At 52.9% G+C, this 27,759-nt stretch overlaps 3 protein-coding genes across 4 annotated transcripts in view; 1 reads left to right on the forward strand and 2 right to left on the reverse strand.

Moving 5' to 3' along the window:
• The window catches only part of PLXND1 (plexin D1), a 67,302-nt gene extending 50,163 nt beyond the window's left edge, over window positions 1-17,139 (forward strand). The window contains exons 26-36 of the mRNA XM_050979240.1: window positions 3,997-4,143; window positions 4,870-5,026; window positions 5,216-5,319; window positions 6,292-6,355; window positions 7,215-7,249; window positions 8,320-8,424; window positions 9,172-9,335; window positions 10,741-10,888; window positions 13,025-13,165; window positions 13,950-14,024; window positions 14,638-17,139. Coding sequence (XP_050835197.1) covers window positions 3,997-4,143; window positions 4,870-5,026; window positions 5,216-5,319; window positions 6,292-6,355; window positions 7,215-7,249; window positions 8,320-8,424; window positions 9,172-9,335; window positions 10,741-10,888; window positions 13,025-13,165; window positions 13,950-14,024; window positions 14,638-14,754 — 1,257 coding nt within the window. The 3' untranslated portion in view covers window positions 14,755-17,139. The remainder of the gene's footprint in view (window positions 1-3,996; window positions 4,144-4,869; window positions 5,027-5,215; window positions 5,320-6,291; window positions 6,356-7,214; window positions 7,250-8,319; window positions 8,425-9,171; window positions 9,336-10,740; window positions 10,889-13,024; window positions 13,166-13,949; window positions 14,025-14,637) is intronic.
• Window positions 17,140-18,529: 1,390 nt separating this feature from the next.
• Window positions 18,530-21,892, reverse strand: LOC103824155 (histone H1.8). Its single transcript, XM_050979479.1, has 3 exons — window positions 19,609-21,892; window positions 19,326-19,363; window positions 18,530-19,247 (listed from the first exon to the last, which is right to left on the reverse strand). Exons 1-3 carry the CDS (start codon window positions 19,931-19,933, stop codon window positions 18,855-18,857), a joined length of 756 nt encoding a protein of 251 aa, XP_050835436.1. The 5' UTR covers window positions 19,934-21,892; the 3' UTR covers window positions 18,530-18,854.
• An 861-nt stretch (window positions 21,893-22,753) lies between these two features.
• On the reverse strand, window positions 22,754-25,658 carry RHO (rhodopsin). Of its 2 annotated transcripts, XM_018924453.2 has the most exons (6): window positions 25,298-25,658; window positions 24,210-24,378; window positions 23,930-24,095; window positions 23,448-23,687; window positions 22,933-23,048; window positions 22,754-22,826 (listed from the first exon to the last, which is right to left on the reverse strand). In XM_018924453.2, exons 1-6 carry the CDS (start codon window positions 25,656-25,658, stop codon window positions 22,754-22,756), a joined length of 1,125 nt encoding a protein of 374 aa, XP_018779998.1. The 2 variants fall into 2 exon arrangements, with proteins under 2 accessions (XP_018779998.1, XP_009097607.1); XM_009099359.4 differs by lacking the exon at window positions 22,754-22,826 and having other exon boundaries at window positions 22,881-23,048.
• Between the last annotated feature and the right edge of the window lie 2,101 nt (window positions 25,659-27,759).

A 27,759-nucleotide genomic window follows, 5' to 3' on the forward strand; every position in this document is an offset into this window, starting at 1 on the left:
AGAGCGCTGCTGCAGCCTCTTTCCCATCTCTGAAAGCAAATGCACAATGAAGGTGAAGTTGATTTCCAGGAGACTCTGATATCTCACATGCTCCACAGTGAGGGTGGGATCAGAGGTGACACTGAGCTGCTCCTGCAATATGAAAAGGGAAAATAATTGGTCAGACAGTAGTGTCTGGAGAGAAAATTTGTCCGAGGTGACACAAAGCCAGCTGTGCAAAGGTACAGGAGCTTGATCCAGATCAGCAGAGCTGGCATCTTCCCCACTACACAAATGAGGATGGAGCTGCTGTGGTGTTACAGACAGCACCTCCTTCCACACGGCTGGTGTCAGCTCAGGGCTGTGATGTAAATGGTAGTGATAGCCAAAGGCCTCCCATGTGCCTTCCTAAGGATCAAACTCTGCTGCCTTCGGAGAGGCATTTCTTGGTTAAAAAGAGGGCTTGCCTGCCCGTAGCTCTGCTCTGTCAGACATGTGATGATGGGCCTGGTTTTCATTCCTGAATTATCCCCATTAATCACAATGTCTATTTGAAACAGCTGCTGTGAAAGTCCCTGCCGTTGTGCAGTGGAAAAATTCCAAGTGCTTGTATTTTCCCTTGTAAGTCAACGCTACATGCTCAAAACATTTGTTTCGCATTAATGCTCTGCCTAACAGCCCGTCCATTTGTGTTTTGGGGGAAAATGATTTGAAGGAGCTGTCTTCAGCTGGGAAAGAGCTGCTGGCCACAGGCATTCGTGGCCTGCACATGTGGAGGGCACCTGAAGGCGAGGAGTCCTCTGGCAGGGGCTGGCTCAGTGTGTGAGGGGTTGGGATGAGCTGGCAGGGGCTTGCTGCAAGGCACAGGGGCTCAGAGGTAACTTGCAGCATTTGCACAATCAGTGCAGAACTCTGTGGCTGCAGAACTGAATGAGAATCATAAATGAAATGGTCCACGTCTCTACTTTGTGCTACAGTTTTGGTGGAAAAAGCTTTAAAAGAAAGCCTTATCCATGAGCTACCATGGTATCATTGTGCCTGGCTCCTGACAGGGTTGGGGAGTTAAAGGAAAAATAGGGTTCTGGAATTCAGCTTTATGTCTGGGTCCAAGCTTACCCCAGTTTTGCACGTGGGATGGAGGTTTGGTTCTTCACAGAATGCAAACAGATAATTGGCCCAAAATTAGCAGGCACTTGGGATAAGCAGCTGTTTTCTGTGCTGTTCCCACCCTAGGCTCACCAAAACATTTTGGAAATGGCTGTAGTGTGTTCCTGGGAGGACATCTATAATAACTTGTCGGAGTTGTGTTAATAGGGCAGCAGCATGTGAATCTAGTCTGTGCTCTAAACCTTTTTGTTTTCCCAAGCATATAAAAATGAAGCCCTCCCACGCTCCGTGTGCGTGGAACAGTTCAAGTCCTGCCAGCCTGAACTGTGCTTTCCATTACTGCAGTTATTTCAGTGCCCTGGGTGGCTTTAAGGGCCCATAACAGTTCAGTCAAAAATGAAAATGAAGTCTCATTAAAATACATTCACAATAGGAGGAAAAAAAGGCCCCAGACTGTGTTTTTTTAAGTTTTTTTTTTGTCCTGAATCAGCACTGATCTCTTCTGGTTAAACTTCCTTTCTCCTAACCAGCCAAGTCCAAAGACAGTTTTGATTCCTTTCCAGATGAGTTTTCCGAACAATGCTGGAGGTTTCACAAGTTTGCCATTTTATCTCTAGTCCCTGCCTGCCAGCCCTTCTTTCCCCGCTTTGAAATTCGCTGTCTGATTAGCACTTTTGCAGATTTCCATAACATCCCACAGTTCCTGAGCCTGAAAGCCAAAAAGCCAAACAGAAATAGCATCTCGGCGGTGGAGCGCTGTGTGCAGTGGAGCTGTGTCCCCTGCGGGCCGGTCCTGCCCTGCACCCTGCAGTGACCCCCAGCTCCACTGCTTCCAGGGCAGCCTCCTGTGGGCAGGAAGGTGCCCCAGGGTCAGACCCACGCAGCCCATGCTCATTTCAGCCCATAACAGCTCCCATATCAGTCGGACTCACCCTTTTTTAATGTTTTTGGAGACTCTGCAGTCTCCCTGTGGCTGGAGCTGCCCATGGCAGGGATGGGAAGGCTCCAGAGCCCAGCTCTGAGTTTAGCCTCAGGTTTGTCCCTGCTCACATGGGACACAAACAGGGTTTCTGTTGGTAGCATGGCCAGTGTCAGAGACTGATGACCCCGTGTGCAGGGCCAGCCAGTGGTGTCTTGCAATTTGCAGTATGAGGGCAGTGGTGCTGCAGCCCAAGGAGGTCTCCATGTCAGTGTTGTTCCCTTGTTATATCTTGCTCCTGCCTTTCTTTTCAAAATGAACTCTTTGTGTCATCTGCACATTCTTCACTCCTTGCAATCCTCAGCTTCTCCACTTCCTGACTGCACACCCTCTCTGCAATCTGAAAGCCATGCCTTCCTGCATTTCCAGCACCTGCAGCCCTGCTCTGAGCCCATTTTGTGCTGCCCGCTCACAGGAGCGTTGCAGGAATCATTAGAGCCCTGCAGCAGACCCAGGGAGCTTCCCAGTGTTCGTGAAGTTCCCCTTGACAAGGCAGCGAGTGCCCTGCTGGCACAGGCAGCATGTGCCCACTGACAGCCCTGCTGTATCACCCTATCATCAACCACACCAAATGCAGCACATCCAAATTGACATCGAACTAATTGCTTCAGCAATTAGCAATTTTATAGGCAATTAGAATAAAAGAATCACCAAGTTTTAATTAAGAAGCAGATTGAACAGGATTTAGCAGTTCCTAGCTGAGAAATATCAAAACCGTGGGCTATCTGTTGTCTTGAGCAGGCTCTCAGATGGCAGGCCCGTGTGTGCAGGGGGGAGGCTCGGAATACATAAATGTGCAGAATTTGCACTTGCCTCTTTGGAAGGAAATTGAACGTGAACATTAGGGAGAATGGGATGCACTCTAACACTGAAGAGTTCCTTAAGAAAATAGCTTATGTTTCCCTTGCACATCAGTGCAGCAGGCAGAAGTGGCTCAGAAATTTGGCATTAAACTGCGTAGCTGAATCACATCAGAAATAGATGCTCCCTGTTTTATTTTTCGTTCTTGCTGCAGGAGTGCCACAGTTCACCTCTCTCCCATGAACTTAGGTTTGATGAATGTAAGGAGTTAAATGGTGTGTTTGCTTGCTGTCACATGGGAGCAGCTTGTTGACCTTGATCCTCTGTTTTGCTGTGATGAGGGCTCTGCTGTGGTATGAGAAGTATGAGCACTGGTTCCCAGAGCCACAGGCCCAGGCCGTGGGCTCGCTCCATGGAGTTCAGTTCAAACCAGGCTGTGCAATGAGGGGTTTGCCTGACACGTTCATGAGAAAGCTGGATGCCCAAACATCTCTGTTCTTGGATTTTTGTGCACACCAGCCCTATCTTGTCCTGCTGAGTGCAGCATGTTGTACAGTCTGCACCCTGTCAGATTGCAGGAAGCATCTCTGTAGCACAGTATGCTAGATTCTCCCTGCTCCTATGTAATTCACATGTAAATTAATGCACATTTGCATTTTGCTGAGCATCATGTGTGCATGTCCTTGCTCAGCACAGCCATGCATATGCCCCTGCCTTCTGAGCAGCCCCCCAGCTCTGTCCCTGAGACAGCCCAGGCTGGCACAGCCCCCGGTGGCATTCCACAGCTCCAGTGCTTGCTGCAGACCTGGGATGGGGTATGTTGCTGCTGACAGCTACAGCATCCCCAAAAACGGCCTGCGGCTGTTGTTGGCTGTTGTGTCCTCTTCCCCATCTGCGCTGTCGTGTTGCCACAAGTCTGAAAACTTCTGAGCAGCCTCAGAGAGAGGCAAGTGGGAGTTGGGAGGCAGTGGCCCCCACCAGGTGTTTGCAGCACCTGGGTGGACTAGTCCTGATCCCTGGTGTGCAGAGGCACCTTCACTGTCCACACAGAGCCTGTCCCTGCTGTGCTGCTGATGGACCTGTCACAACCAGGTCTGGTTTGCTGACTTGGTTTTCTTTCCTTTCCCCAGGAAACAGTCGGAGAGCCCTTCTTCCTGCTGATCTGTGCCATCAAACAGCAGATTAACAAGGGTTCCATCGATGCCATTACAGGGAAGGCCAGGTACACCCTCAACGAGGAGTGGCTGCTGAGGGAGAACATAGAGGCAAAGCCGAGGGTGAGTAGCCATGTGCTGGGGCTTCCCCAGAGCTGGGGTGAGAGGGAGATGCCATGCTCACAGCCTTTAGGTCTGCACAGCTGGTGAGAGGAGGACACACCCAGACAAAAAGAGGAGAGGGTTTCTTATAGAGAGTTGCTCTCCTTGCTCTGCAGCTTTGGGCTGCAACTGAGGCAGTAGCTGTGCTTCCCTAGTCTCTGAGTGGGTCTGTGGCAGCCTGTAGGCCCTCACAGCTGCCTGTCCCGCTGTCCAGGAGCTCTCAAGGGCTCCATGCACTGCAGCAGACCCATCCTGCAGCAGGCTTAGAGCTGGTTTAAGCAGTGGAGCTTGGCCCGTTGCATCAAGCAGAGGCTGAGCAATGAGCTTTGGTGCTCCTGTTAATCACCAGTTGGAGCCAAGGAGCTGAGGACACGGCTGGTAATGGGGGCTGACCCTTCCTCCTGCCTCGTGGTGGTCAAACCCCACTACCAAGACAACACGAGAGGGGGCTGCTGTGTTGCTCCCTGTGTTCTCCCAGCATGGTCAACAGAGCCCTCAGCCCCTGGGGCTGTAAATCACTACTTCCCATGCTGTAAAGCATTGATGGCCACATTAGTTCAGCCTGATTTCCATCAGCACAGGGCCCAGGGCACACCAGCCAGAGCTGTGCAGACACCACAGCTTCCAAGCATTCTTGGGTACCAGCAGAACCAGGCAGGTTGTCCCTAACACGGCTTCTCCCTGCAGAACCTCAACGTCTCCTTCCAAGGCTGTGGGATGGACTCCCTGAGTGTCAGAGCCATGGACACGGACACACTGAGTCAAGTGAAAGAGAAAATTCTGGAGGCTTTCTGCAAGAACGTCCCCTACTCCCAGTGGCCAAGGGTGGAAGACGTCGACCTTGGTAAGGACCAGCCACCCTCTAAAAACATCTGAAGCACCTAAAGTCGTGCAGCAGCTGTTGGTGCCTGTCAGAGCAGTGGGTGGAGCAGCATGGACAGGAGGGCAGACATCAGGGCAGCCATTCAGTCCCAGACCCCCTGGCCCCTGCCTCCTTCGGGCTGGGGCTCACTTCTCCCCCCTCTGTGTTCAGAGTGGTTCGCCACCAGCACTGACAGCTACATCCTGCGGGACCTCGATGACACCTCGGTGGTGGAGGACGGCAGGAAGAAACTCAACACGCTAGCACATTACAAGGTAAAGCTAGACACCTCAGGGGAGCCCTGCCTCCTCGGAGCCTGCCGGGCCTCCGGGGCGAGCCGTGGTTCCCCTCCAAAACGGGATCATCAGGAACAAGCAGAGAGGTTGCCATAGCTCCGTGAGAGCTTCCAGGGAATAGACATCTGCCCTGGCGAGAATCTCGTTAATATTGCAACACATAGAAACTAATTAACACTCTTCATGCAAAACAAGTTATTACTGACAACAGAAAGAGGGGAGGAAAAAGCTCTTATTCCCAAGGGCCACCAGCCTGGCTGATTATATCACTGTGCTCTTGATCCGCACTCCTGCTGAAATTGCAGCTACAACTGTCAGTGCCTGCTCTGAGAGCAGGGGCTGGGGATACCATCGAGGAAGTAAGGCCAAATATATGAGGAAACATGGTGAATCAGGTTGTTTTCTTGACTGCTTTTCTGTTTAAAATTAAATGAAACCAGAAATACTTAACGATTTTCATATTCCCTGGTATGCCTTGAAGCATAATCCTCCCCGGTGTGTAGCCGTGCCTGGAAAACAGAAGTGGAGCCGAGTGCTCACTGGCGTGGTTATCGGGGCAGCAGCCGTGCCGCTGGCACTCTGCCCCGAGCACAGCGGCTGCGCCAGCCCCACGGCTGCCACCACCCCCTTCTCCCCTTTGGGGAATGGCAAACCAGCCCCTGCACAGCCAAACTCTCCTTCCTTTTCAAATTACCTGGTGGTGACATCCAAAAATGTACCTTAGATACACGTCTTTGCCCAATTCCCATCAGGTATGAGAACCTCACTGTCTTGTAATTGTTTTGAAAATTCCCTTTCCACATAATGGGGGACAGGGCAGGGCAGGTTCAGGGGGTGTTTGTGGCAGAACTATGATTGCACCAGCATCCTCCAGCTCCTGGGATGCCACAGGACTAGGGAGTCACTGATAAGGCCCCTATCATCAATGTGTGCTCTTCCCTTCCTCCACAGATCCCTGAAGGGGCATCCCTGGCCATGAGTTTGACGGACAAGAAGGACACCACGCTGAGCAGAGGTAACATCTCGCACCTCTTCCCTGCTGATGATGACTGGGCAGGAATGGTTGCATTGCCAGAGGATTGTCCCTGGCTGGGGATGCTGGAAGATGCTGCCAGCCCCCATTCTGGGCGCCGTGGATGTGGTGGCTCTAAACATGTGCTATCCAATCTCCTCCCTCTGCCTCATTGGGTGGAGGGTGCTCTCCCAGCCCTCAAGGTGTTTGCACCTTCCATCTCACCCCCTCACTGGGAGTTGGCATGCAATCTGTGCTGACAGAGTGAGAAAAAGGAAGAATCTGAAATCACTTGGTTGAAAAAGTCCTTTCCCTCCCAGTTACATATATTCAGTCCCATATATTCCGCGCATTTCTAGGTTTCAGGCTGTGCAGAGTGAAAACAGACCAAGTGAGACAAAAATCCACATTAAACAAGGAATTTCAAACCCTGTTTCCAGGCTGCCTCCAGAGAGCCTGGCTCCCCAGGAGTCCTTTGCCTGCTGTGGCAAGGAGCTGCTCGGGACCGAGCTGCCCTGATGCTGTGGCTCGGAATAATCCTGGGAGTGTGGGGCACAGCAGTGCAGGAGTGCCCCTGTGCTCACCCTGCTCTCGTGCCCTCTTGAATCTCTCTTAAAACATCCCTTGGGACAACTCGGGTCCCCCTTAAAGTACCTCCTAGGATACTTTGTCGCGAGCCTGGTAATGCCATAAACAACCCCAAAACAAGGAGAAACGCTGAGGTCAGTTGTGGTTGAGAACACCAGCTTGGTGTTTGGATTCTTGGGGTTCAGATGTCCCTTGACATGGAGGTCACCAGTACAGGTGGATTTCAGTTTGGGCCGCCCTGACTGAGCCACTGTGTCTCTCTTCTTTTTCACAGTGAAGGATTTGGACACTGAAAAATACTTCCACTTGGTAAGTATCCCTCTCCTGGCTGCAGGGATGATGGCTGCATGTGGGGGCTGCTGATATTAACTTAAATTATGTCTGTGGGCTGTAGTGCCAGATGTTGTGAACAAGCTGCATCAGGGCTCATTAGTTCTCTTCAGCAGGGTTCAAAGAGGTGCAGAAAGGTGATCTGTAGACAAGCATTATCTCTAGATAAACTGAGGGACATGATAAAGAATTGTCAGGATGGCAGAGAAGTTGCTGTGTCCAGTCGAGCTGCTGGCAGCCACAGAGAGCTCAGGGGCGAGGTCAGAGCGTGGCACAGTGTCAGTGGTGGCATCCTGACACCTCAGCTGTCACCTGCTGGGAGCTCCTGGCATCCCGCCTGCTTCCCGGGCTGAGCAGGTCCGTGGGCTCCTGCTGCTTCACCGTGCTGGAAGTGCCAAGTGCTAAATGCTGCTAAAAGCTGTTATGAAAAAAGGTGTCATGGACAACAACAATATTTTATAGCCTGCTTTGAGGCTTTTTTTCTCTGCAAGCATTTCCATGCTCAAGTAGAAGCACACATGCACACACACACACATGCAGAGCAAGGAGGGAGAAGGGATGGGAAACCAACTGTTCACATGTGAAACAATGCCAAGATGGATGTCAGTTGCTTGCTTTGTCATTATAGAGAATAATTCACTGACCTAACCAGTGGAATATTCATTTTTGTTTTGAAAAAGCCAGCATTCCTACATACTTTTTCCAAATCCAAGCAAAGCTGGGTTCTGCAGAAGCCATGTGCACTGCTGCTGGGAGCCCAAGGTGCAGCCCAGCCCGGGGGTCAAGCAGGCCAGCATGCAGAGGAAGATGGATGGGTTCATTTCCTTCATCTAGGGTGAGAGAGGCAATAAAGAGCACAGGAGAAACAAATGTCATAAAAGATTAGTATTATGGATCACTTTTTAAAAGCCATATAAGGGTGTGTTTATAAAGCAGTAACTGCTTTTTAATTGAATTTTATATGCGGTTGAAATTCTATGCCTAAAGGAAAATTTAGTGGGACGCTTTCAGGGAAGAGTGCTCTGACCATGTGCTCTATCTGGAACCAGGTTCTCCCAACTGACGAGTCAGTGGAACATAAGAAGTCCCACAGACAGAGCCATAGGAAGAAGGTTCTTCCAGAGATCTACCTGACACGGCTGCTCTCCACCAAGGTAGGAGCTGGGCTGCCCCTGTTCTTGGCAGGTGGGATTGTTTGTGGTCTGCAGGGAGAAGCCTGCTCCAGGGAAGGAACGCTGCAGGGCTGGTTGCTCCCCAAAGGCAGAGGAACTCCTCTCCTGGGTGGCTGGAGCATTATTAGGGAGGCTGTCGGGCTCCTTGGGGTCCCTCCAGCTTCTCTGGAGTGCGTCCTTGCTGTTGTGTGATGCCCCACATGATCTCCCTGCAATGGACTGGGTCTGTGCAGACAATAGGGATCCTGGCTGCCTCAGGGCTTGAGATGCATAGCTGAGACCTGAGACCGTCTCCTCAGAAAGAGATGCTGCTGGGACAGGAGATGAAGAGGCTCAGCTGTGGGAGCAAGAGAAATATCTGTGCGATCTGAGGTCAGATCTGGCCCATCTTTAATCCCGGCATGGTGCCTCACTGAAGCAAAGATCACAGGGATGGCCAGCATTCTCTGGTCTTCTCTGTCTGTGGTGTACAGACCAAGCACAGATGTGAGATCCCAGCAGTAAGAAGGAAAATCTCGATGCCAAAAGAAATTAACCCCAAATGCAAATTTATTATATCACTATCCACAAACCGTTCTCTCCCTGCTTCAGCGTCCCCTCTCTCTTCTGACTTATCCAGCTGGCAGCAAAGGGTTTCCCCTGGCGTGCAGCAGTCACTGCCCCTCTGCTGTTCTCCTGGGCTTGGGTGCTGCTGCTCTCCCCAGGGTCCACTGTGTCCTTGTCCTGCAGGGGACACTTCAGAAGTTCCTGGATGACTTGTTCAAAGCCATTCTCAGTATCCGAGACGATAAACCACCCGTGGCTGTGAAGTATTTCTTCGACTTCCTAGAGGAACAGGCGGAGAAGAGAGGGATCACAGACCCTGACACTCTGCACATCTGGAAGACCAACAGGTTTGGAAAAGGAAATCCTTCTTTTCTTCCTTCCATCTCTTGGGAGCAGCAGTTGCAAAACCCTTGTGTCCTGCACAAACCATTAGATTGCTAAAAGTAGAAGAGGGACTTAGAAAACAGGGAGGGTGGCAGAGAGGGCTGTGAAAGTTGAAGCCAAACACAGGATTGGAGAGCTTTGAACAAATATGAAGCCCAGGGGAACAGTGAACTGAAAGAGGAGGCATGGGCAGACAAAGGGCCGAAAGAACTGGCACACACAAATAATGAAAGGAGAAATAGGATGATGGCAGACAGCAATGGTGTCAGCTGCAAACACTGGAGATCTGAAACAGAGTCCAAGACCATGTCAGGTCTTAAAATTGTCATGGAGATTTTAAAACCCACCTATTTGGATCCTTTTCATTTGCTTTTCTGCCTTTTCAGCCCTTCAGTGGCACTTTTGCTGCTTAGGTCTGTAAGCAGGCTGAGTCTCCAGGGCGGTCAGGGGACTCGGGAGCGGGTGCTGGGACAGTGCTGGTGAGCAGCACAGCAGTGGCACCAGATGCTGAGGTGCTGAGGGACATGAGCAGGAGCAATGGGGTGGAGGAGCCGAAGTGAAGGGGAAATAGTGCAGGAAAGAAACCAGAGGATTTAAATGGTGAGAGCAGGGAGCTTGGAGAGAGTGTCAACGGGAGGCTCGGCAGTTTGGAGACTGTGGAGACAGGAACTGTTTCCAGCCCAATGTGTGAAAACTGAAACCAAATTTTACTGGGAAAGCAGGCATGCAGATACAGCCATTGGGCAACAAATTTGCCTACCCTTTACTACCTTAATTGGCCTGTAGAGCCAAGACTTACAGAGGTTTTTATCTCTCAGCTGCTGTGGAGGATAGGAAAGGTGAGCAATAGACAGAAGCTGTGTTGTGGACAGTGAATCGCCAGTGAAGTATCTGGAGAAAATTGTGAGAGAACAGAAAAAAAGAGGAAATGCATTTTGTGGTGCTCACTATCAGAACCAGATGATGGGTTAGTGTCAGGAAAGAGGGAAAAGGAGGTGACACCATTCCTCCAAAGAGCAGCAAGTGGGGAAGCCTGACTCAACAGACGCACACAGGCAAAGCTGCTGGTGCCTCTCTGGGCCTGCAGCTGCTGGGAGCTGCCGAAGGAGCAGGAGCGTGTGTGAGCCTAGAGAAGGCTGTGTGTGCCCCGTCCTCCAGCCTGAAAAAATGTCTGGAGGGTGAAGGAGTGTCCCTGCCCCTCTATCAAGGTAGGGGTCTGTACCAGGGGTGATTAAATAGCAGAACCCATCTCCTCAGCTTTCCTCTCTACTATTCCCTTTCTACACCGTCTTTCCTGCATTTCTGCCCCTCTTCCTCTGGTACACAAAAATTCATCTCCTGTGTGTCCCTGGATCCTTCCCTTTGCAGCCTACCACTGAGGTTTTGGGTCAACATCCTGAAAAACCCCCAGTTTGTGTTCGACATTGACAAGACAGACCACATTGACGCCTGTCTGTCCGTGATCGCCCAGGCCTTCATCGACGCCTGCTCGCTCTCCGACCTGCAGCTGGGCAAGGTACCTCCAGCCAGGGCTCCTGCTCCGGCACCGCGGGCCTGGAACGGGCTGGGGGCACCAGCCCACAGTGCCCACGTCCAGCGTGGGGCTGGGGTGGGCTCAGCACAGCGGTGGGGGAGCACAAGGCTGCAGGAGCCAGGTCCATCTCCCGCCCTCGGGCCCCACGCAGTCCCGCAGGGCTGGCTGGCACGAGGACATCCCCTGTGCGTCCTCTCTTTTCTCCCACTGCCTTGGCTGAGCACAGTGCTGACATTGGAAACTTCCTGACATTAAAAAGTTTTATTAGGAAATGCTGTAAATCGCCCCCACTGCCCCCCCACCCCAGAGGCTGGTGGTGACAGTGTGTGACTTGGGGGACACCCTGCCGTGAGGGGGTGGGTGCTACACCCCCAGCCCCAGAGCTGCAGGAAGCCTTTGTTGGGAGAGGTTAATGCTGGAGGAAGATCTAATGAGTGCTTGATTTTTTGTTTGTTTGGGTTTTGGTCTTTTTTTTGCATGTGTTACGAAACACCTACAATTTGTCCTTGTCAAGTGGCAGATGAGGGGAAGAGGGGTCAGCTGGAGTCAGACAGCAGATGGAAACACTTCTCTGGAATACAATAGTATAAGTGAATGAATTGTTAAGTAATGTGGGAAGAATAAATCCTCAGCATAAAAATCAGCTTGCATGTACACGCAGTGTATAACTGAGCATTTTCCAGACTGGGTTCTTCCCTTGGTTTCAGCACGTTGCTCTTGATACTGCAAATGTGAGAGCAGACTCAGTCCATACATCAACAGTGCACAAGCAGTTAAGAAACCAGTGCCCATCTCTTCATCATAGAGACAAATCAGACACAAACTAAAAAATAACTTAGAAAAGAGACAGCATAGTTTTCCTTCATGTTTCCAAGGAAAAAAAATAATGTTGTGAGCAGGCTCTCTGTAAGTTGGCCATAGTCTCACAATGCCTTGTCACTGGGTTTGAAAATAAACTGCTGTGGGATCTGGTGCCCATTTCCTGTTTCCTCTGCAGCATTAGCCAAGCTACAGATTGCAGCAGCAGATTGGAGCCATCCCGGGCTCCCCTATTCCTGCCTGACAGAGCCAAGTATGCTGCCTGTGGGCAGAACCCACCACTCCCTGCCATCAGCAGGTCCCCTCCCCTCTCCACCTGTCAGAGCACTGGGGAGCAGTCCCACACACCAGTGTCAGGGTGGCAGGACAGGACGTGGTGATCTCACTCCCTTTGGTGTCCCCAAGCCTGGGGCCATTCCCCTTGGGGATGCAACACAAGGCTCATCAGCCAAGTTCATTCCTGGGGTAATGAAATCAGGAGGGCAGGATTGCCTTGAGGTTAAAATTATTCATGCTGTATTTGCAAGGAGGGCAGCAGGGTTGTGCCTTCACTGGTACAACCCAGTTGTGTGGCTGGGAGGTTAAGGCTGCTGTCTCCAAGCTGACATTAATCAAGAGAATTCAGTATTCTCTGTTAATTACTTTACGTGCAATCAATTTAGGCCAGGCAGACTGGATTATCCAATGCAAAATAAATCAAAGCTACATGAAAAATCCAAAAGCAACATTTCAACTGATGAAGTTCAACTTGTAAGATTGATTTAAGCTGAAGAACAAAGCTATGTGGCTGCTCAAGAAACCCCAGCAGAAGACATGCAGAAGCCCTTCCCTTGTTGCCAGTTTCCACACACAGCAGCACAGAGCCCAGGTGTGTGATCTGGCACAGGTGTGCTACCTCACCTGCAGAGCATCCCCCAGCAGTAAGCCACCCTGCCTGACCCTGGGTGTGCTTTTAGCCTGCACTTGGTGCAAATTAAAACACACACCCATCACCCCCTTCTCTGGCATTGAGCTGATGGATGTTCAGCTCATGCAAGGGCAGCAGGATGGGGCTGTGTCTCCACAGGCACATGGTGCCCATCCACAGATCCCTGATGGGTCTGAGCTGTTCCGTGCCTCGGTGCTGTCCAGCACTGCAGTCCTCTCCGGTGACAGCTGGGACCAAAGGCAAAGCTGCTCCCTGCACCCAGCTGTAGCTGAGGTCCCTATCTGGTGTCAGTGCTTTGGTCTGAAAACAGGGTAAGGTTTTCAGCTGGGAGCAACCCAGTGCCTGACTTCTGTGTCTCACCCTCACTCTAGGACTCCCCGACCAACAAATTGCTGTATGCCAAGGAGATCCCCGAGTACCGGAAGATAGTGCAGAGATACTACAAGCAAATCCACGACATGCCCCCTCTGAGTGAGCAGGAGATGAACGCCCACCTCGCCGAGGAGTCACGGGTACGCGGGTGGAGAGGATGGGGTCGAGTCTGCAGGCTCAGTGTCCTGCTGGAGCCTGGCAACAGCAGGGAATGCACATAGGCTGCAATCAGCTACTGCTTAGATGCTGGAAGGAGCACACAAGAAAGGATATTTTGCCTGAAACTTCCACACACAAACTTCATCTGACCTAATTCCAAGCATCTTCAATTACTGCCAGAACTGCAGTAAACACCCATGAGTTTGCTTGAGCCTAACTAGCTCTGGCACCACTGGGAATTGAGAGCAAAATTCAGTGACAAAAAGCCAGGAAATTTGGATAAGGATTTTTGCAGTCCCACAGCCATCCAGCCAGCTGGCTCCCAGGCACAGCCCTGAGTCCCAGGCAGCCAGCCCTGGTACCAGCCTCAAGAGCTGGCAGCCACATTCCAGATCAGAGTCCTGCCAGCGATGCACCACAGGTTCCTCAAAATCAAACCTTCTCGCCAGGGTGTTTTAGCTTTGGGCACCAAGCAGGATTTTTCTGTTGATATTCTGCAGCACAGCTGGTGCACTGTCCCCTCCTGTGAAATGGCTTTGGGCACAGAGGGATATGCAGTGTGCTGCCCAGCGTGGGTATTTACAGCTTGCTTTGAAAAGACCAAGACCCATCCTGATGCAAACAAATGCACCTTCCTTAAAAATCCAGCTGTACCAATGTGACCATAAAGTCAGTTTTTACCATAGTCAGTGCCTGCTGGCTGGGCTGGAACTCACGAGCTCCATCCTGCTAATATTGTCCCCTCTCTTTTCTGTCTTTATAAAGAAATACCGAAATGAGTTCAACACCAACGTCGCCATGGCTGAGATATACAAATACGCCAAGAGATACCGCTCCCAGGTGAGTGGGGGTTACAGCACGTGGGCTCAGGCCTGCCTGGGAAGGGAGGAACCATCGCTGCAGCAACCCCGCAGGCAGACACCTGCATCCAGTCCCACAGAGCAGGATTGTTGGGGTGTACATAATTGCAGTACATATGTAATAGATGCCTGTGCAGATGCACCTACTCTCTGTCCCTTGGCTGGCAACTTCTCGGAAGAGGAGGCTGGCTATTCCCAGCTGATCTTAATGGCATTTGGCTGGGCTGAAGAAGGGCTGCCAGATGTATGGACCCTTTCAGGAGGGCAAAGCATGCAGATAAGGTCCACCCCCAAATTGACTTGCACCCCACCCCACTGAGCCAGTGACTCTGGCTGGCTCCTGCCCCCCTGCAACCTCGGCTCTAGTACAGCAGTGCACTTTTGTCATGTATCCCTGCACTGCTCATGCTGACCAGGGACCCTAGGAGAGCAGGGTGCCAGGGGTGTGAGCACAGGGGCTGTGGGGCTGGGTGGGCTCTCACCTTTGGAGCTCTGGCTGGAATTTGGGCTCCATAGGTCTGGTGGGGTGAGCTGGGCTGGCAGGTGGGCACCCCACACTGCCTCAGCACCCTGCCTGCCTGTGTCTCCCACAGATCGTGGCCGCCCTGGACGCAAACCCCACGACAAAGCGCACCCAGCTCCAGCACAAATTTGAGCAAGTGATTGCTCTCATGGAGGACAACATCTATGAGTCCTGCAGTGAAGCCTAGGCTGGCTGCAGCCCTAGAAGTGACCTTTCTTGCAGCACAGTGCCGCAAGGGACCCTGCCTTCAGCCGCAGGCACACCTTGGTCATACTCAAACCAGCCTTGTGGAGGGGGTGGGCCTGGCCATGGCCACAAGTTTGCCTCACTTCACAGGAAACCACAAGACACCCTTCCGAGCAGCTAAAACTCTTCTGGTCTGCCCTGTGGCACCCATAATTTATTTGCTCTTGCCAGCCAGAAATGGAGTCATGACGCTTGTGGCAAGCTCAGTTCACCACTTTCCCCTTGGTCAGCAGCCAAGCCGTCAGCACTCTGTGCATCCCTGTGCGTGGTTCCTCGGGACGGGGCTGCAGAGGCTGGAACAACAGACACAAAGCAGAAGGGTCACCTCAGGGACTAATGACCACAGACAGCAAAGACCATCATAGCCTGAGCTCCCACTCCATCCCTCCAACATCCTTGTTTTTCCAACATCAGGGACTCTTATCAGCTGTTCACGATCTGCTGCATTCTGTGTATATTTGTGCCTTTTAATTTTTGTACTGTATGTGTAAACATAACCACTCCTCCATCTGAGACTTGGGCAACACAGGGAACTCGAGGCTGAGACAAAGCAGTTGCTTCCCAAGCAGCTAAGGCAAGGTGAAAGCACTTTATCCCTAGTGGAGACAGCTGTTTGGGAGCTGCAGGGAGCCCAGTGTGTGCTAGCATGGGAAGGGCTGTTCCCCTTTCCCGGCTCGTGCGTGCTGGGGTGCAGGGGGAGGTGAGCCCTGCACAGCCCCCAGCTGGGGAAGGAGCTGGCCCTGAGTCCTGCCACGCTAGCCCTGCACATGTCCATGGCCCTGCAGCCCCTGTAACACCATGTGTGCCAGGGTCCTGCTGACAGCCCTGGACAGCGGCCTCAGGCCACACGCAGGGCAAACACCAGAGAGCATTGTCTCTGCCTCTCCCTGGGACCATCTCCAAACACAAGGCCAGTCCTGCAGAGGTGTCTCCTAAAGCAGCTTATTCCGCTTGCTTTGGGCCAGCCCTGTGGCTGGCACCTGAGAGCAGCCAGGCCAGTGGGGCTGGGTGCATGGCCAGCCTGCTGTCAGCCCTCACGGGCAGAGGGGCTGGGCCCAGCTGCTGCCAGCCCAGCAGGGACACGGGCCAGCAGGGCATCTCCAGCACCCAGAGCTGCAAACTAAGGCAGAGCGTGTCCCAGCTCAGGCTGGGGGCACCGAGAGGCTCCCAGTGGCAAACAAATGGAGCTTGCCCGAGACTAGACACCCCAGTGCCACCCTGCCAATCCAGCTTGGTGGCTGTTGTCCCTCCTGCAGCCTGGGGAGCTGTGACCGCTCTGGTGCCCAGTGCCACACAGGCCCCGTGGAGGCTGGACGTGTTCAAACCAGCATTCCTGCACGGGCTAAGGCTCCTGCCCAAGGCTGACCACCCCAGCCACCACCCCAACTGCCACACAGGAAACAAACACAGTCACTACCTCACTGCAGGAGGGTGTAAGGGAGCCTCTGGCAGTCATCCAGCTGGCAGGATGCATTCTGGCACTCGATGACTTTGTCCACCAAAACTCCTGGGTGATTCACTGCCATGGACAGCTGGTCTCCATTCCATCATTTCCAGTAATGCCACATCTGTCAGAAACCAGAACATCAGAGTTGTGTATGTGTACATAGATATCTATTTTAAAACAAACAGTAGACTTTATCCAGTATGTTAAAAGGTGGGGAGGGAGGGGAGGGAAAGGGGAAGAACAGAGTTTTTTTTAAAGAGAACTACAGAAAAAAGTACTTACACTGTGGAGGTCTCAATGTCTTTGCTGAGGATGTGGCTTCAGAATAGAAACTCTAAGAATGTAGCTGGGCTACATTTTATTTTGAAAGTGATTTCACAAAAATTTCTTGATGTTTTTGTCTCTTAGAAACTGTGAATAGCTGCCAGAGACGTAGGCAGGCCCAGCGCAAGAAAGGCCAGGGTGAGAAGGACCAAGGTAGCAGAGAATGTTGAGCTTGGCTGGAGGCAGGGAAAGGGCCATGGAGCTATAGCCCCGTGTTGTTTATTACAGGGAAAGGATACAGGTGAGCCAAGAGTAAGTAGAGTTTGCCTCCAGGTGCTGTGGCTGGGCCATGTATTGGGGCTATTGTTTTATTATTTAATTATTTTCCAAAGAAGAAAAAAAAAAAAAGAAAAAAATAATAAAAAGTAGTTGCTACAACCATTTAAAGAAACAACTTTAGCAGAGGGTTTGTAGTGTTGCCTTGAACCTCCAAGCCCTTTGTAAGATGTTTTTAAACTTTGGCACATGTTGTGGGTGTAGTGCCCTTACCTGCTGTGTAGTGGAAGTGGCAGACTCCTGGCAAAGCCTATCTTTGTAATAAAACAAGGTGCTGAACCTGTGGAGTGCAGTTCCTGCCAAGGACACAGGGAGGACACACGTGGATGACACCTGCACAGACAAGTTTTGCACGTGCAAGACACACCATGTGTGTGGTCAGCAGCCCAGTGAGAACAGGTTTGTACCCCTCACACACACCACTCCCACAGCCATTGCCCCAGCTCCTTCCTGGACCAGGCACGGGAGGGGACAGCCAGCACGAGGACAGCAGCACCCCAACCACCCAGTGCTGGGCACACGAAGATCAGGATCCCCACAGAAGCAGCTGCTGCCAGGCACCCTCACCTCTGTCAGGAGCCTCCCTGCACCAGACTTGGGCCTGCAGCTCCAGCACCCCAACACCAGCTGAGGCCCAGAGCCCTTAATAACCATGGCATTGCTAAATCTTCCCCCTGCCCCAGTAAAAGCTGTGCTTTCCACACACCAGAGGGATTTTCTTCCTCCACTAGGAAGTTGATTCTTTGCAAAGCTAAATCCAGCCATTAAATTACTTGGCCTCTCTCAAAGCAAGAGAGCTTTGCATTTCACACCTGGTGGCTGATGAGAGGGAGGACAGTCCCTGCCTGGCACTGCTGGGGACATTGCCACACGGCTGAGTGGTGCTCTGTGAGCCACCCCATCTGAGAATCAAATGAACTCTGCTCAGTTACTGCTGCCACATTCCCAACCCTGTCCCTGGGGGGACACGAGTTCCAGCTCCATTAAAGACAGATCAACACAGCCAAGGCTGAAGTTTAAGGGAAGTTAGTTTGCTCAGCTCTTGCTTAAGCCCCAAAGCAAGGCCAGGAGCCTTGGAGGGCAATGGCAAGGCCAGTTGCAGATTAATAAAATCCTCTTTAGAAAGAGTTTTACTTCCACTTATTTTCTCTCACCCAGGAGGACTGTAACCCTTTACATGATCAGCATGACCTTCAGAAGGGCTCGGCTCTGGGCAGAGCAAGAGAAATTCAGGCATTGAAGCTATTAAATGGAAGAGTGGTACACCAACCCACAGGAGCTCACAAGACAAGTTTGTAGGTGGGAACTGTGCCAAGGACTGTAATAAGAGCGTGAGCTGCACTGGAGCCCACAGTAACACCCCAAACTTGATTTTTGAGCCCTAAGACACCTCTGTCTTCCTCTTACTGTAGTTAAAGCACAGGCTGCTTCACCTCTCCTGGGAGACTCTTGCCCATGGCATGCAGCCAGACCTGCCACCCTGGTGCTCCTGTAATCCCAGCTCAGCCAGGCATTACCTCAAGGGCAGCCAGGACAACAGAGGGCTGGACACCTCACCCAGCCTGTGGGCACCATGGCTCCACAGCAGCACTGGCCAAGCCTGAGCTTCTCTGCTCCTGGGTCTGTCACCATGCTGTGTCCCATGCTGCCCACTGTCAGCCTGCACACACACAGCCCCCAAGCCCAGCAGCCCTTGGCACCGCAGCTGGGGACACATGGGGACAGAGAGAGAACCTCTCCGTGGAGGCAGGCAGCAAGGCAGCTGCCTGCAGCATCAGCTTACCGCCATGCCGAGCAGGTTGAAGACAGGGCTGAGGGATTTTGGCACTGAGAGATGGAACTCAGGGACAGGGTCACAACAGTCATGCCATTCCATGAGGCAAATAAAGAAGCTTTATTAGGATGAGGTGAATACAGAATTAAAACCTGGCCTAGGGACTGAAACCAGCACAGACCCCAAGGGCCTGGGGCCAACTGAAGTAGGGCTAAGCTCCCTATGGAGCCTTTCTGTCTGCTGCTAGGGGGGCTGCCTTCTTCATCCTAGCCTTCCCCTGCCCAGCTCTTGCAGTCACGTGGGGTTTCTTTGCCTTGTCTTGACCTCCTTGTGCCTGGGGGGCATCCTGCTGTGCCCCCTTGGGCATCTTCCCCTTGCTCTTTCCCCTGGGGGCCTTCGCCCCAGCACTAGCAGAGCTGTCGCTATCGCTCCCTCCTGCCTTCTCAGCAGCCCGAGCTGTGCTGGGAGCTGAGTGTCCTTTTTGGGGGGCCTGGCGGTGGCCAGCAGCCTTTGGGGGCCCTGAAGGCCCCGGGCCATGAGCCTGGGGCTGGTCAGCAGTTTGGGGATGCTTCGCTCTATTGCTCCTGGGCTTCTCTGCTGCTCGTGGCTGGGCCTGGAGGGAAGAGAGGAGAGCACCTCAGGGTGCTGCTATGCCACGAGCCACCCAACCCTGCCACTGGCCCCAGCTCACCTTCACGGGCTTCACCTTGGGCTGCTGCTTGGCGGCACCTGGGGAGGAAGGGCAGCAGATGAGTCCGGGCGCGGCCAGGCAGTGCCAGCTCATTCCCAGCACCCACAGCCCTTTACCTCGTGGTTGTGCTCCTGCCACGGGGGCCTGGGGGTCCTTGGTGCTCCCTTTCTGTCCTGGCTTTGGGGCCTGGCCTCTGTCAGGAGCTGCCTGGCTCAGCTGCTGCTTGTGCCCTGGTTTCTTGTGTGCTAACTGGAGGTGAGAGAGGGGTGTCAGCAGGGCCAGCCAGCACCTGTCCCCAGCCCCGTGGCTGCAGCATCCTCGCTCACCTTGAAGGTGCCAGTGGCCCCCACAGCAGTCGACCTGTGGGGCCGCACCAGGTCCCCGCAGCTCAGCCCCTTGCTCAGCGCCTGCTTCAGCAGGTACTTGAGGCGGATGGGGTCCACACTGGGGTACTTGGTCAGGATAAAACGCTTGATGGCAACGACAGAGGCACCCTTCTTCTCATCGTGGGCCCGCAGTGCCTCCTTGACCATCTGCAGGGTTGGAGGGTGCGGGGCCTGACAGCGCGGGGCGATGCCAGCGGCCTTGGCTGCTGGAACAGGGACCATTTGGGACTGAAGCCTGGTCCTGAGGCATTCACACCCCCAGCAGCCTCAAAGCCCCCAGAAGCCAAGGTGCCACAGCCCTGCTCATCCCTGCAGCCCTCCCAAGAAGCACAGCCACCCTAGCCCAGAGCATGAGCCAAACTCCAGCTCTGAGGGACCCCATTGCACTTGCTGACCCCTTACCCAGCTGAGGCTCCATGGCAGCACACAAACCCAGGCAGTCACAGGCAGCACAAACCCTACTGCCATACCCAGCTCACCTCCATCCAATTTATCTGATGACCAGCCTGGCTGCAGGTGCTGGTTGGCAGCTGCTAATTGCTGTGGTCAAAGCCTTGGTGGAAGCCAGGGTCTGGAAGCTGAAGGGCCTTTGCCAAAGCTTTGGGAGGGGCTGGAGGGAGAAGGATGAGTGATGGGGCTTTGCAGGGTGAGTGCCCTGAACAGTCAGACAAAAGGTGTCTACCTGCTGCAAGGTGGGTGTTGGGGTGCTGGGATTGCAGCTCTCTGACAACACTTGCTGTGGGGTGCACAGGGAACCAGCCCAGAGCATGGGGCCCACACAGACCCACTGCCAGGGTGAAGTGGGATGTGCTGTCTCCCTTACCAAGCATGGACTCACTAGGAAATGGGACTCTGAAAATGGCGTGGGGAGAAGATTTCACAAGTGAGAGGAGGAAAATAAAGAGCTGCTTGGTTAGCCAGCAGAGGTAGGAGGAGCAACTCTCACCCAGCATCCCCAGGTGTCACAAGCAGGATAACAATTTGCCCCCACCCACTGAATCCCATGTTCAGGGGAGAGCACTCCCAGCCTTGGACACGGGCAGCCACATCACTTCCATGACCCCTCCATGCAGTGAGGAGAACCTGAGTAAAACACCAATGGCTCTTTGGTGTAGAAACAGTCCCCACTGTTTCCCCACCCAGTCTGGTGTAGAAACAATCCCCACTGCAAATGTCCCCGTGGTGGGGGCCTCCCACTCCACGCAGGACTCACAGGGGTTTTGTGTGCATTGTCTGTTGTAAACGTGGGGAAGTTGTAAAGTGGGATTACATGAGGCAGAACTGGCTCTTGGCCATCTCAGCAGACCACAGCAATGGACCTGAAAAGCGCTGCCCATGGAGACCTTTGTCAAGGTCTGCACCCATGTCTTGAGCCCAGGGCCAGATCCTGGCTGAGGTGCCAGGAGGAGCCAGGTCTGGAGCAAGGAGCTGGGAGATAGACCCATTGCCTGGAGCCCCACATGCCCTCCTCCTCCCCAGAGCAGCACCAGCCTGTTTATCCCTCCATTTCTGAATTCCCCAGGAAGGGGACAGTGAGCTGCTGGTGCTGGCACCACAGAATTTGCATTTCCTCAACCTGGATCCATCCATCACCTCTCTGGTAGCTCTGTGATGCCTCTGGCACCTGGCTGAACTGGCAGGAGGGTCCCAAACCCTTGTTGCCCCTAGCACTACCAGCAGCAGCCAGGTGTCACAGTATGGGGACAGCCTGCGGGCTTGGGGCCAGGCCTTGGGGCCAGCCTGGCTTGTGCCAGGGCTGGTCCTCCATGGGCAGGAGAACCACAGTGCCAGGCATCACCACACTCCTGTGAAGCACAGCCTCACGGACAGCAAATAAACCCTGAATCCTTCCTCCTCTTCCCTCCAAAACCACCTCCCAGATTTGAAAAGCATGAATCAGACATCAGCCTAAACACTGAATTATTCATAAAACTCTAATCTTTAGATTTCACTGAATATGCAGAAGTATCGATAAAAAAAATAATGAGAGAATTGTACTTGCAAATTGCTCTTTATTAAGGGTTTAACTTGCACGGGCTCTATACATTCCCTATTAGTCCTTGCAAAGCCGCATAGGATTAGAAATCAGAGAGGATAATAATGTACAAAAATAGTTTCAAATGTTGATAACACTGAACAGTGAGAAAAACATCTTATTTGTATAACTGAACTAAAAATAAAAATGAAGAACACCTCTACAATTGCAATATGCCATCTTGTAGTGCTTGGAACATATGTCGGCATGGCTGAGCCATATGCTGCTGGGTCCTGCCTGCTGCGGCAGGGAGGGAGATCAGCCCTGGCCCCGCAGGCCTAGCAGCACCAGAGCCACCCAACACCTCCTGCTGGGCTGAGGCCACACTGACCACAGCCAAAGTGGGGAGGGAGGCGGGCAGACTTGGCCCAAGGGGTCCAAAGATGCCTAAGGAAGAGAGGTAGGACTGCAGGGAAGGGGTGCTGGGGGACATGGAGCAGAGCTGCTGCTGCTGAGGCTGCAAACACCATCCGTGTGCTGCTGCACAGTGCTGGAGGACTGAGCACTGAGCTGTCCCAGAGAGCTGTGGCCGCACACGGCTGTGCCATGCTGGCAGGGTCCTCTGTGCCACCTGCCTGCCAGGCAGGACCCGGGCACTGCTATCTGTCCCATCCCCCTGGAGGAATTGCAGTATCCCCCAGGACTTCTGGCAGATGGGACAGGGCCAGAGCTGGGAGCACCTGGCAGAGCTGGGGCACTTTGCAGCAGCCAAACCTGCTCTGGGCAGACAGAGTGTGATGGGGCTGAGCGACTGGCAGCACTGGCTAGGATCCATCTCTGAGAAAAGGACCAGAAAGTGGCCACGGCTCTGGCCCTGGCAGCAGCAGATGCAGAACGTGCCCTGGCTGGGGTGTTAGGGTGGGTTGAGGGAGGCAAGGACAGCTCTGCCATGGCCCCAGGCTTGAGCTCTCCGACCCAGCCTGCACTCAGAGAAGGGGCATGAGGTCTCAGCAAGTCAACAGAAATGCATGGATTTACACCAGAGGAGCTAAGCCTTTGCATTTTAATTACAAAACATGTGTACACATTTTCAGCCTTGTTCCCAGGGTTCCTAGAGCCAGGAGCGAGGAGCCCACCCCACAGGGCCTTGGCCATGGTGAAGCAGGAGCAGGTGGTGGCAGCAGTGGGGTTAAGTTTGTGCTGCCAGGGTAGCACCCCAGGGATTTGCTGCTCCCATGGGGCCTATGCAGGAGAGACCTGGCTGGTGGAGACGGAGGAGGTCTCTGTCTTGCCAGCAGATGTGTCCTCGTCACCCAGTGGGTTCTTGCCACAGCAGAGGGTTGTGATCATGCAGTTACGGAACTGGGAGAGAGAGAAGCCCAGGGTGAGCCAGCTGGACACCAGGCAGCTCTGGCTGCAGAGCTGTCTTTAAGCCCAGCAGTATTGTGGTGCAGGAAGAACTGTGCCTATATGGAATCTCCTGCCCCACTGTCTGCTGCCCACCCCATCTACTGCCAGCCCTGCCTGCTCCCATCACAGCTACTCCATCAACCCAACACCTGCCTTACTTCAGGTGGAATGGCCTAGCATTTGTGAGATTTATGCAGCACCAAGGATGAGCTGCTCAGTCAGTTTCTCATGTGCCAGGACTAGATCTCCTGGAAACAATCCCCACCCCAGACCACTGGCACCTTGAGATGCTGTAACTCTCTGCTGGCTGTTATAAAGAGAAACACAAAAGAGGGGCACCCTGCCAGTTACCTGTTTGTTCATTACGATGTAGATCACAGGGTTGTAGATGGCCGAGCTCTTGGCAAAGAATGCCGGGATGGTCATGAAGATGGGCCCAAAGTCTGATCCCTGGTTGGTGAAGATGTAGAAGGCGACGCTGGCATAGGGGACCCAGCAGATGAGGAAGGAGATGACCATGATGATGACCATGCGAGTCACTTCTTTCTCTGCCTTCTGGGTGGTGGCAGACTCTTGCTGCTGGGCGGCAGCCTGTGGGCAGAAGGGAACGGAAACGCCATGGAGCCAGTGGGTGCTGCACCAGCAGGGACACAGGGTCAGGGCTCATGGCAGTCAAGCTGCACATCTGCAGTTTGCTACTTCCCTCTTCATGGATGGCCAGACTGGCCCCTGGAGCACCCTCCCTGGCACCATTCTTGAACCTGGTGTGGGCCCTTTCCCAGCAATGGGGACAGGGGTGGCCCTACTGGCCACTGCATCTGGTGGGTACCCACCTCCTTGACTGTGCAAACCAGGTTCCCATAGCAGAAGAAAATGATCAACAGCGGGATCATGAAGTGAACCACAAACATGTAGATGACAAAAGATTCATTGTTGACCTCTGGCTTCAGAGTGTAATAGTCGATCCCGCACGAGCACTGCATGCCCTCAGGGATGTACCTGCAAGGTGAGCCCAGCAGGTCAGCACCCAGCAGAGGAGACTGGCTGAAAGCCACAGCTGAGCCCCCAGCCAGGCTCCCACACCCCTGACACTGGGTCCAATGCCCTCCCTACCTGGACCAGCCGAAAAGTGGGGGAGCTGCACATGCCAAGGCCATGATCCAGGAGAAGGCAACACCCATGATGGCATGGTTCTCTCCAAAGCGGAAGTTGCTCATGGGCTTGCAGACCACTACGTATCTTTCGATAGCCAGGACCACCAGTGACCAGAGAGCAATTTCACCTGCACCAGGGAGAGGGACAGAAAGGACACAGGGACTTTGAGGAGGAAAAGAAACCACCCTGATGGCAACACGAGGCCTCCTCAGACTGATGTTCCTGAGGACAACCCCTGGCAGAAGCTTAATCTTTGACAAGGGTTCAGAAAGATAAATGGAGAATGGTCAAGGGCAGATATGGCAGGACAGTGTGACCCTTCTCACTGTACTGCTTACCCACAGGAACCATTTTGCTGCAGTGTTTTGAGATTCATGGCTGATCCCACCGTTCATCCCAGACAGCATCTGCACCTGCAAGCCTGTGGTCACGCTCTGATATGCAGCAAGTGCCCATCATCCCAGGACTTCCCCTCACTACCCACAGCTTTCCAGGAAACTTGTGCCACAAGGACCAAACCAGTAAAACAGGAGCTGTGGCTAAAGGCTGAGACAAACGGAGGAGGACATTTTTAGACACACAATTTCTGCTTCACATCTGTTTGGTTCCATACCAGGCTGGCATGGGGAGGAGAGGCAGCTCTGCTTGCCTGAACCACCATGCACCACACCAGAACCAATAGCAGATTCAGCCCTGCAAAATAGGAGGAACAAAATTGTCATCTCTCGAGTCAGAAACTGAGCCAAGGAGATGCACACATCCAGCAACTGCAAAATCTGGTATTGGCTGCTTTTCATTACCGCACTGTGGTTCTCAGGATACTGAGCAGCTGGCTCCCAAAATAATTTTTTTTTTTTGAAAAGTGTCACTTGTCACTTTCTTCAGCTCCTACCCAGAAACAGGCCAAATGGCCACAGTCCACATCAGCAGCAGGTCAAGGACATTACAGGTACCATGTTTTTCCAAGATCATCTGTGTTTTCCCTCCCACTACTAAAATCCAGGGAAATTCCTGACAGAAGACATTTAAATATTTGGAAAACTTACCGCCCAGTGTGGCAAAGAAGCCTTCGATGTAGCACCCTGTTACTCCAAAGACAAAGTACCCGTTCATGGATGTGTACATGGTGGTTGTGAAGCCTCCGAAGACCATGAAGAGGTCGGCAACAGCCAGGTTCAGAAGGATGTAGTTCAGAGGTGTGCGGAGCTTCTTGTGCTGGATGGTGACGTACAGCGTGAGGAAGTTGATGGGGAAGCCGAGCAGGATCAGCATGAACATGTAGGCAGCCAGCGCCGAGAACTTCCAAGGCTCAGCCAGGTAATACTGGGGGTACTCAAAGGGGCTCCGCACCACCCCGGTCTTGTTGGACATGGGCACGTAGAAGTCTTGGCCTTCTGTCCCGTTCATGGTTGCAGTTTGAGAGGCGCTTTTTGCTCTTACTCTGGGAGTTCTTTTGTTCAAGGGGAAAATCGCCTCTGAAATGGAACTCCTGCCACCTCTCAGCCTTCACTGTCACCCCAAGGAGAACCAGTTACATTCTCCTCTTGGAGCACCTCTTATAAAGTGCCCCCGGCTAAGCTCCAGGCACTGGTGTCAGCATGACTAGGGTTTAAAGAATTATTAATCATAATCATCCCAGGGTAATTGGCTTTCCTGGGAAGGTGTTAAGGTGACACCAGTTTCTGGACAGCGCTGTCATTGTTGGAGACCACGGCTCACGGTCACATATATAAATAGGTAGCTCTGCACCACACCATTCATTTGGAGGGGCTCAAACCAGGCAGCAGCTCCCTTGCACAGCCTTGCTCTTCCTTTCCCTTCCCCACTAAGAGGAGGTTTGTGTGGTTCAAACCCCAGGACTGTGGGTTTGGGGGCTGCAAATGGTGATCTGGCTGGGTTCCTGAATTCCACTTCCTCAGTGGCAGAGGAGTGTCCCAGCCCCATTCTCACAAGGGGAATGTGGATCTGTGAGACCAGCCAGTCCCCACTGGAGAGCCATCCCCACATGCCAGTCCCTGTGGGAGGCTGCAGAAGGCAGTGTGACCAAACCTTCTTCCACAAGCTCCAGCCACCTTTCTACTCAGGATCTGGCTGTGGAGGTTTGACCACCACCATAAAACATTTGGCCCACTTGCAGGTTACCAGCTGTGCCATCCCCTCCGTGCCTTTTTTGTATCTGATTTGGGTCATGCCAACTCCATTGGTAACAGCTAATGAATAACCTAGTCCATCTGTCCTGGACTGGAATCATTCTGCAATGGTGCTGAGAAGGCTGCTGGACCAGGGCACTGATGGGATGCTCAGAGCTGAAGCCAACACTCAGCTTCATATACTGGTTAATAGACAACGTCACTCTCCCCAAACCTTGCATAATTATCAAACTCCACAGGGAAGGTTATTGTTGGAGCCTTCTGTGCCCCCTATGTCTCTCTGACTCACCACTCTGTGCACTCAGTTGTGCTTGAAACATTCCTTGTGCCAACCAGAAGCTGAGGTACACAGCTGAGTTATCTTAATTTTTCAGAGGCAGTGGGACAAAACATACAGGAAGTGAGCACAAAGAGAGACTTTGCTCTGCCCCTTTGTAGGTGATGGAGGCTGGAAGGGAGCTGAGCACCCACCTCCCTTTGCTGTTTTGGCTGCACTGAGGGCTGAGCTGAGTGTTCCTCACAGCCAGGAGCAGGTGAATGCGAGGGACTCGTCCAGTACAGGAGGATGTACCAGAGCTGCTGGAGCTCATGGGTGTAAGGTGGGCAGAAGTTCATGTCCTCTTGGTCTTAATCAACTTCCTCCAGCCCGAGCCTAGTTTTCACCAGTGTTCCAGGCAAGTTAGTTCAGAAATAAGTTTAATGGAAAAAAGCACAAAGCACTGTACTCTCAGAGCAGAGACCAAGCTGGGAAACCTGCCTGCTAAGTGGGGAAGGTGGAAGGAGCTGAAGTGCTGGCACCACGGACTAGGGCAGACCTTACTGGCAGCCCAATACAGGCCACAGTCTCTGGACAGTCCCAAAGGTCTTCCTTCACTTTAACATGAAAACACCAGGTCCTCACACACACTCTGTTCACCCTAAGTCCCTTTCGATTAATTTCTCACACTTGTTTCCAAGGCCAAAGCAGTGCCACTTTCTAACTGCAAATGCAGCTCTTTACACTTGTACCTGGGCACACAGGGATTAAAGGTTTATTTCCTAAAACACTTTAAGCTGATGCAATAAGCCACTGCTGAGGTAGCAGCTGCTATGCAGAGCTTAGGGCTGGCGTGCGTCACCACTGGATGCAGCAGTGGGACAGGCAGGCAGCTGAGAGATAGAGGAACAGGGCAAATTGCTCTCAACTTCCAACCAAAGCGCCGTGCTGGGACCTCTTGTACCTCCAGGGACTCCTCAGCATGAAGCCAGCTGATGGGCTCCATGGCACAGGGCAGCCTGGACTAGAAACCTTCACCATGTATGTATGAGACATGCAGAGTGCTTCTGCCCAGAAAAGCACAAAACACTTTTCAAAGCTA

This window comes from Serinus canaria, chromosome 12 (genome assembly GCF_022539315.1).
Source record: "Serinus canaria isolate serCan28SL12 chromosome 12, serCan2020, whole genome shotgun sequence".
Taxonomy (NCBI): domain Eukaryota; kingdom Metazoa; phylum Chordata; class Aves; order Passeriformes; family Fringillidae; genus Serinus; species Serinus canaria.

Coding starts and splice junctions, on each gene's coding strand:
- LOC103824155 (XM_050979479.1), bottom strand. CDS start 19,933: ATGGTCCCTGTTCCAGCAGCCAAGGCCGCTGGCATCGCCCCGCGCTGT. Junction 19,364..19,608: donor GGGGCTGGGGACAGGTGCTG/GCTGGCCCTGCT, acceptor CTTCCTCCCCAG/GTGCCGCCAAGCAGCAGCCC. Junction 19,248..19,325: donor CCAAGGTGAAGCCCGTGAAG/GTGAGCTGGGGC, acceptor TCTTCCCTCCAG/GCCCAGCCACGAGCAGCAGA.
- RHO (XM_018924453.2), bottom strand. CDS start 25,658: ATGAACGGGACAGAAGGCCAAGACTTCTACGTGCCCATGTCCAACAAG. Junction 24,379..25,297: donor CTTCTTTGCCACACTGGGCG/GTAAGTTTTCCA, acceptor TCCCTGGTGCAG/GTGAAATTGCTCTCTGGTCA. Junction 23,049..23,447: donor ACATCGTAATGAACAAACAG/GTAACTGGCAGG, acceptor TCTCTCTCCCAG/TTCCGTAACTGCATGATCAC.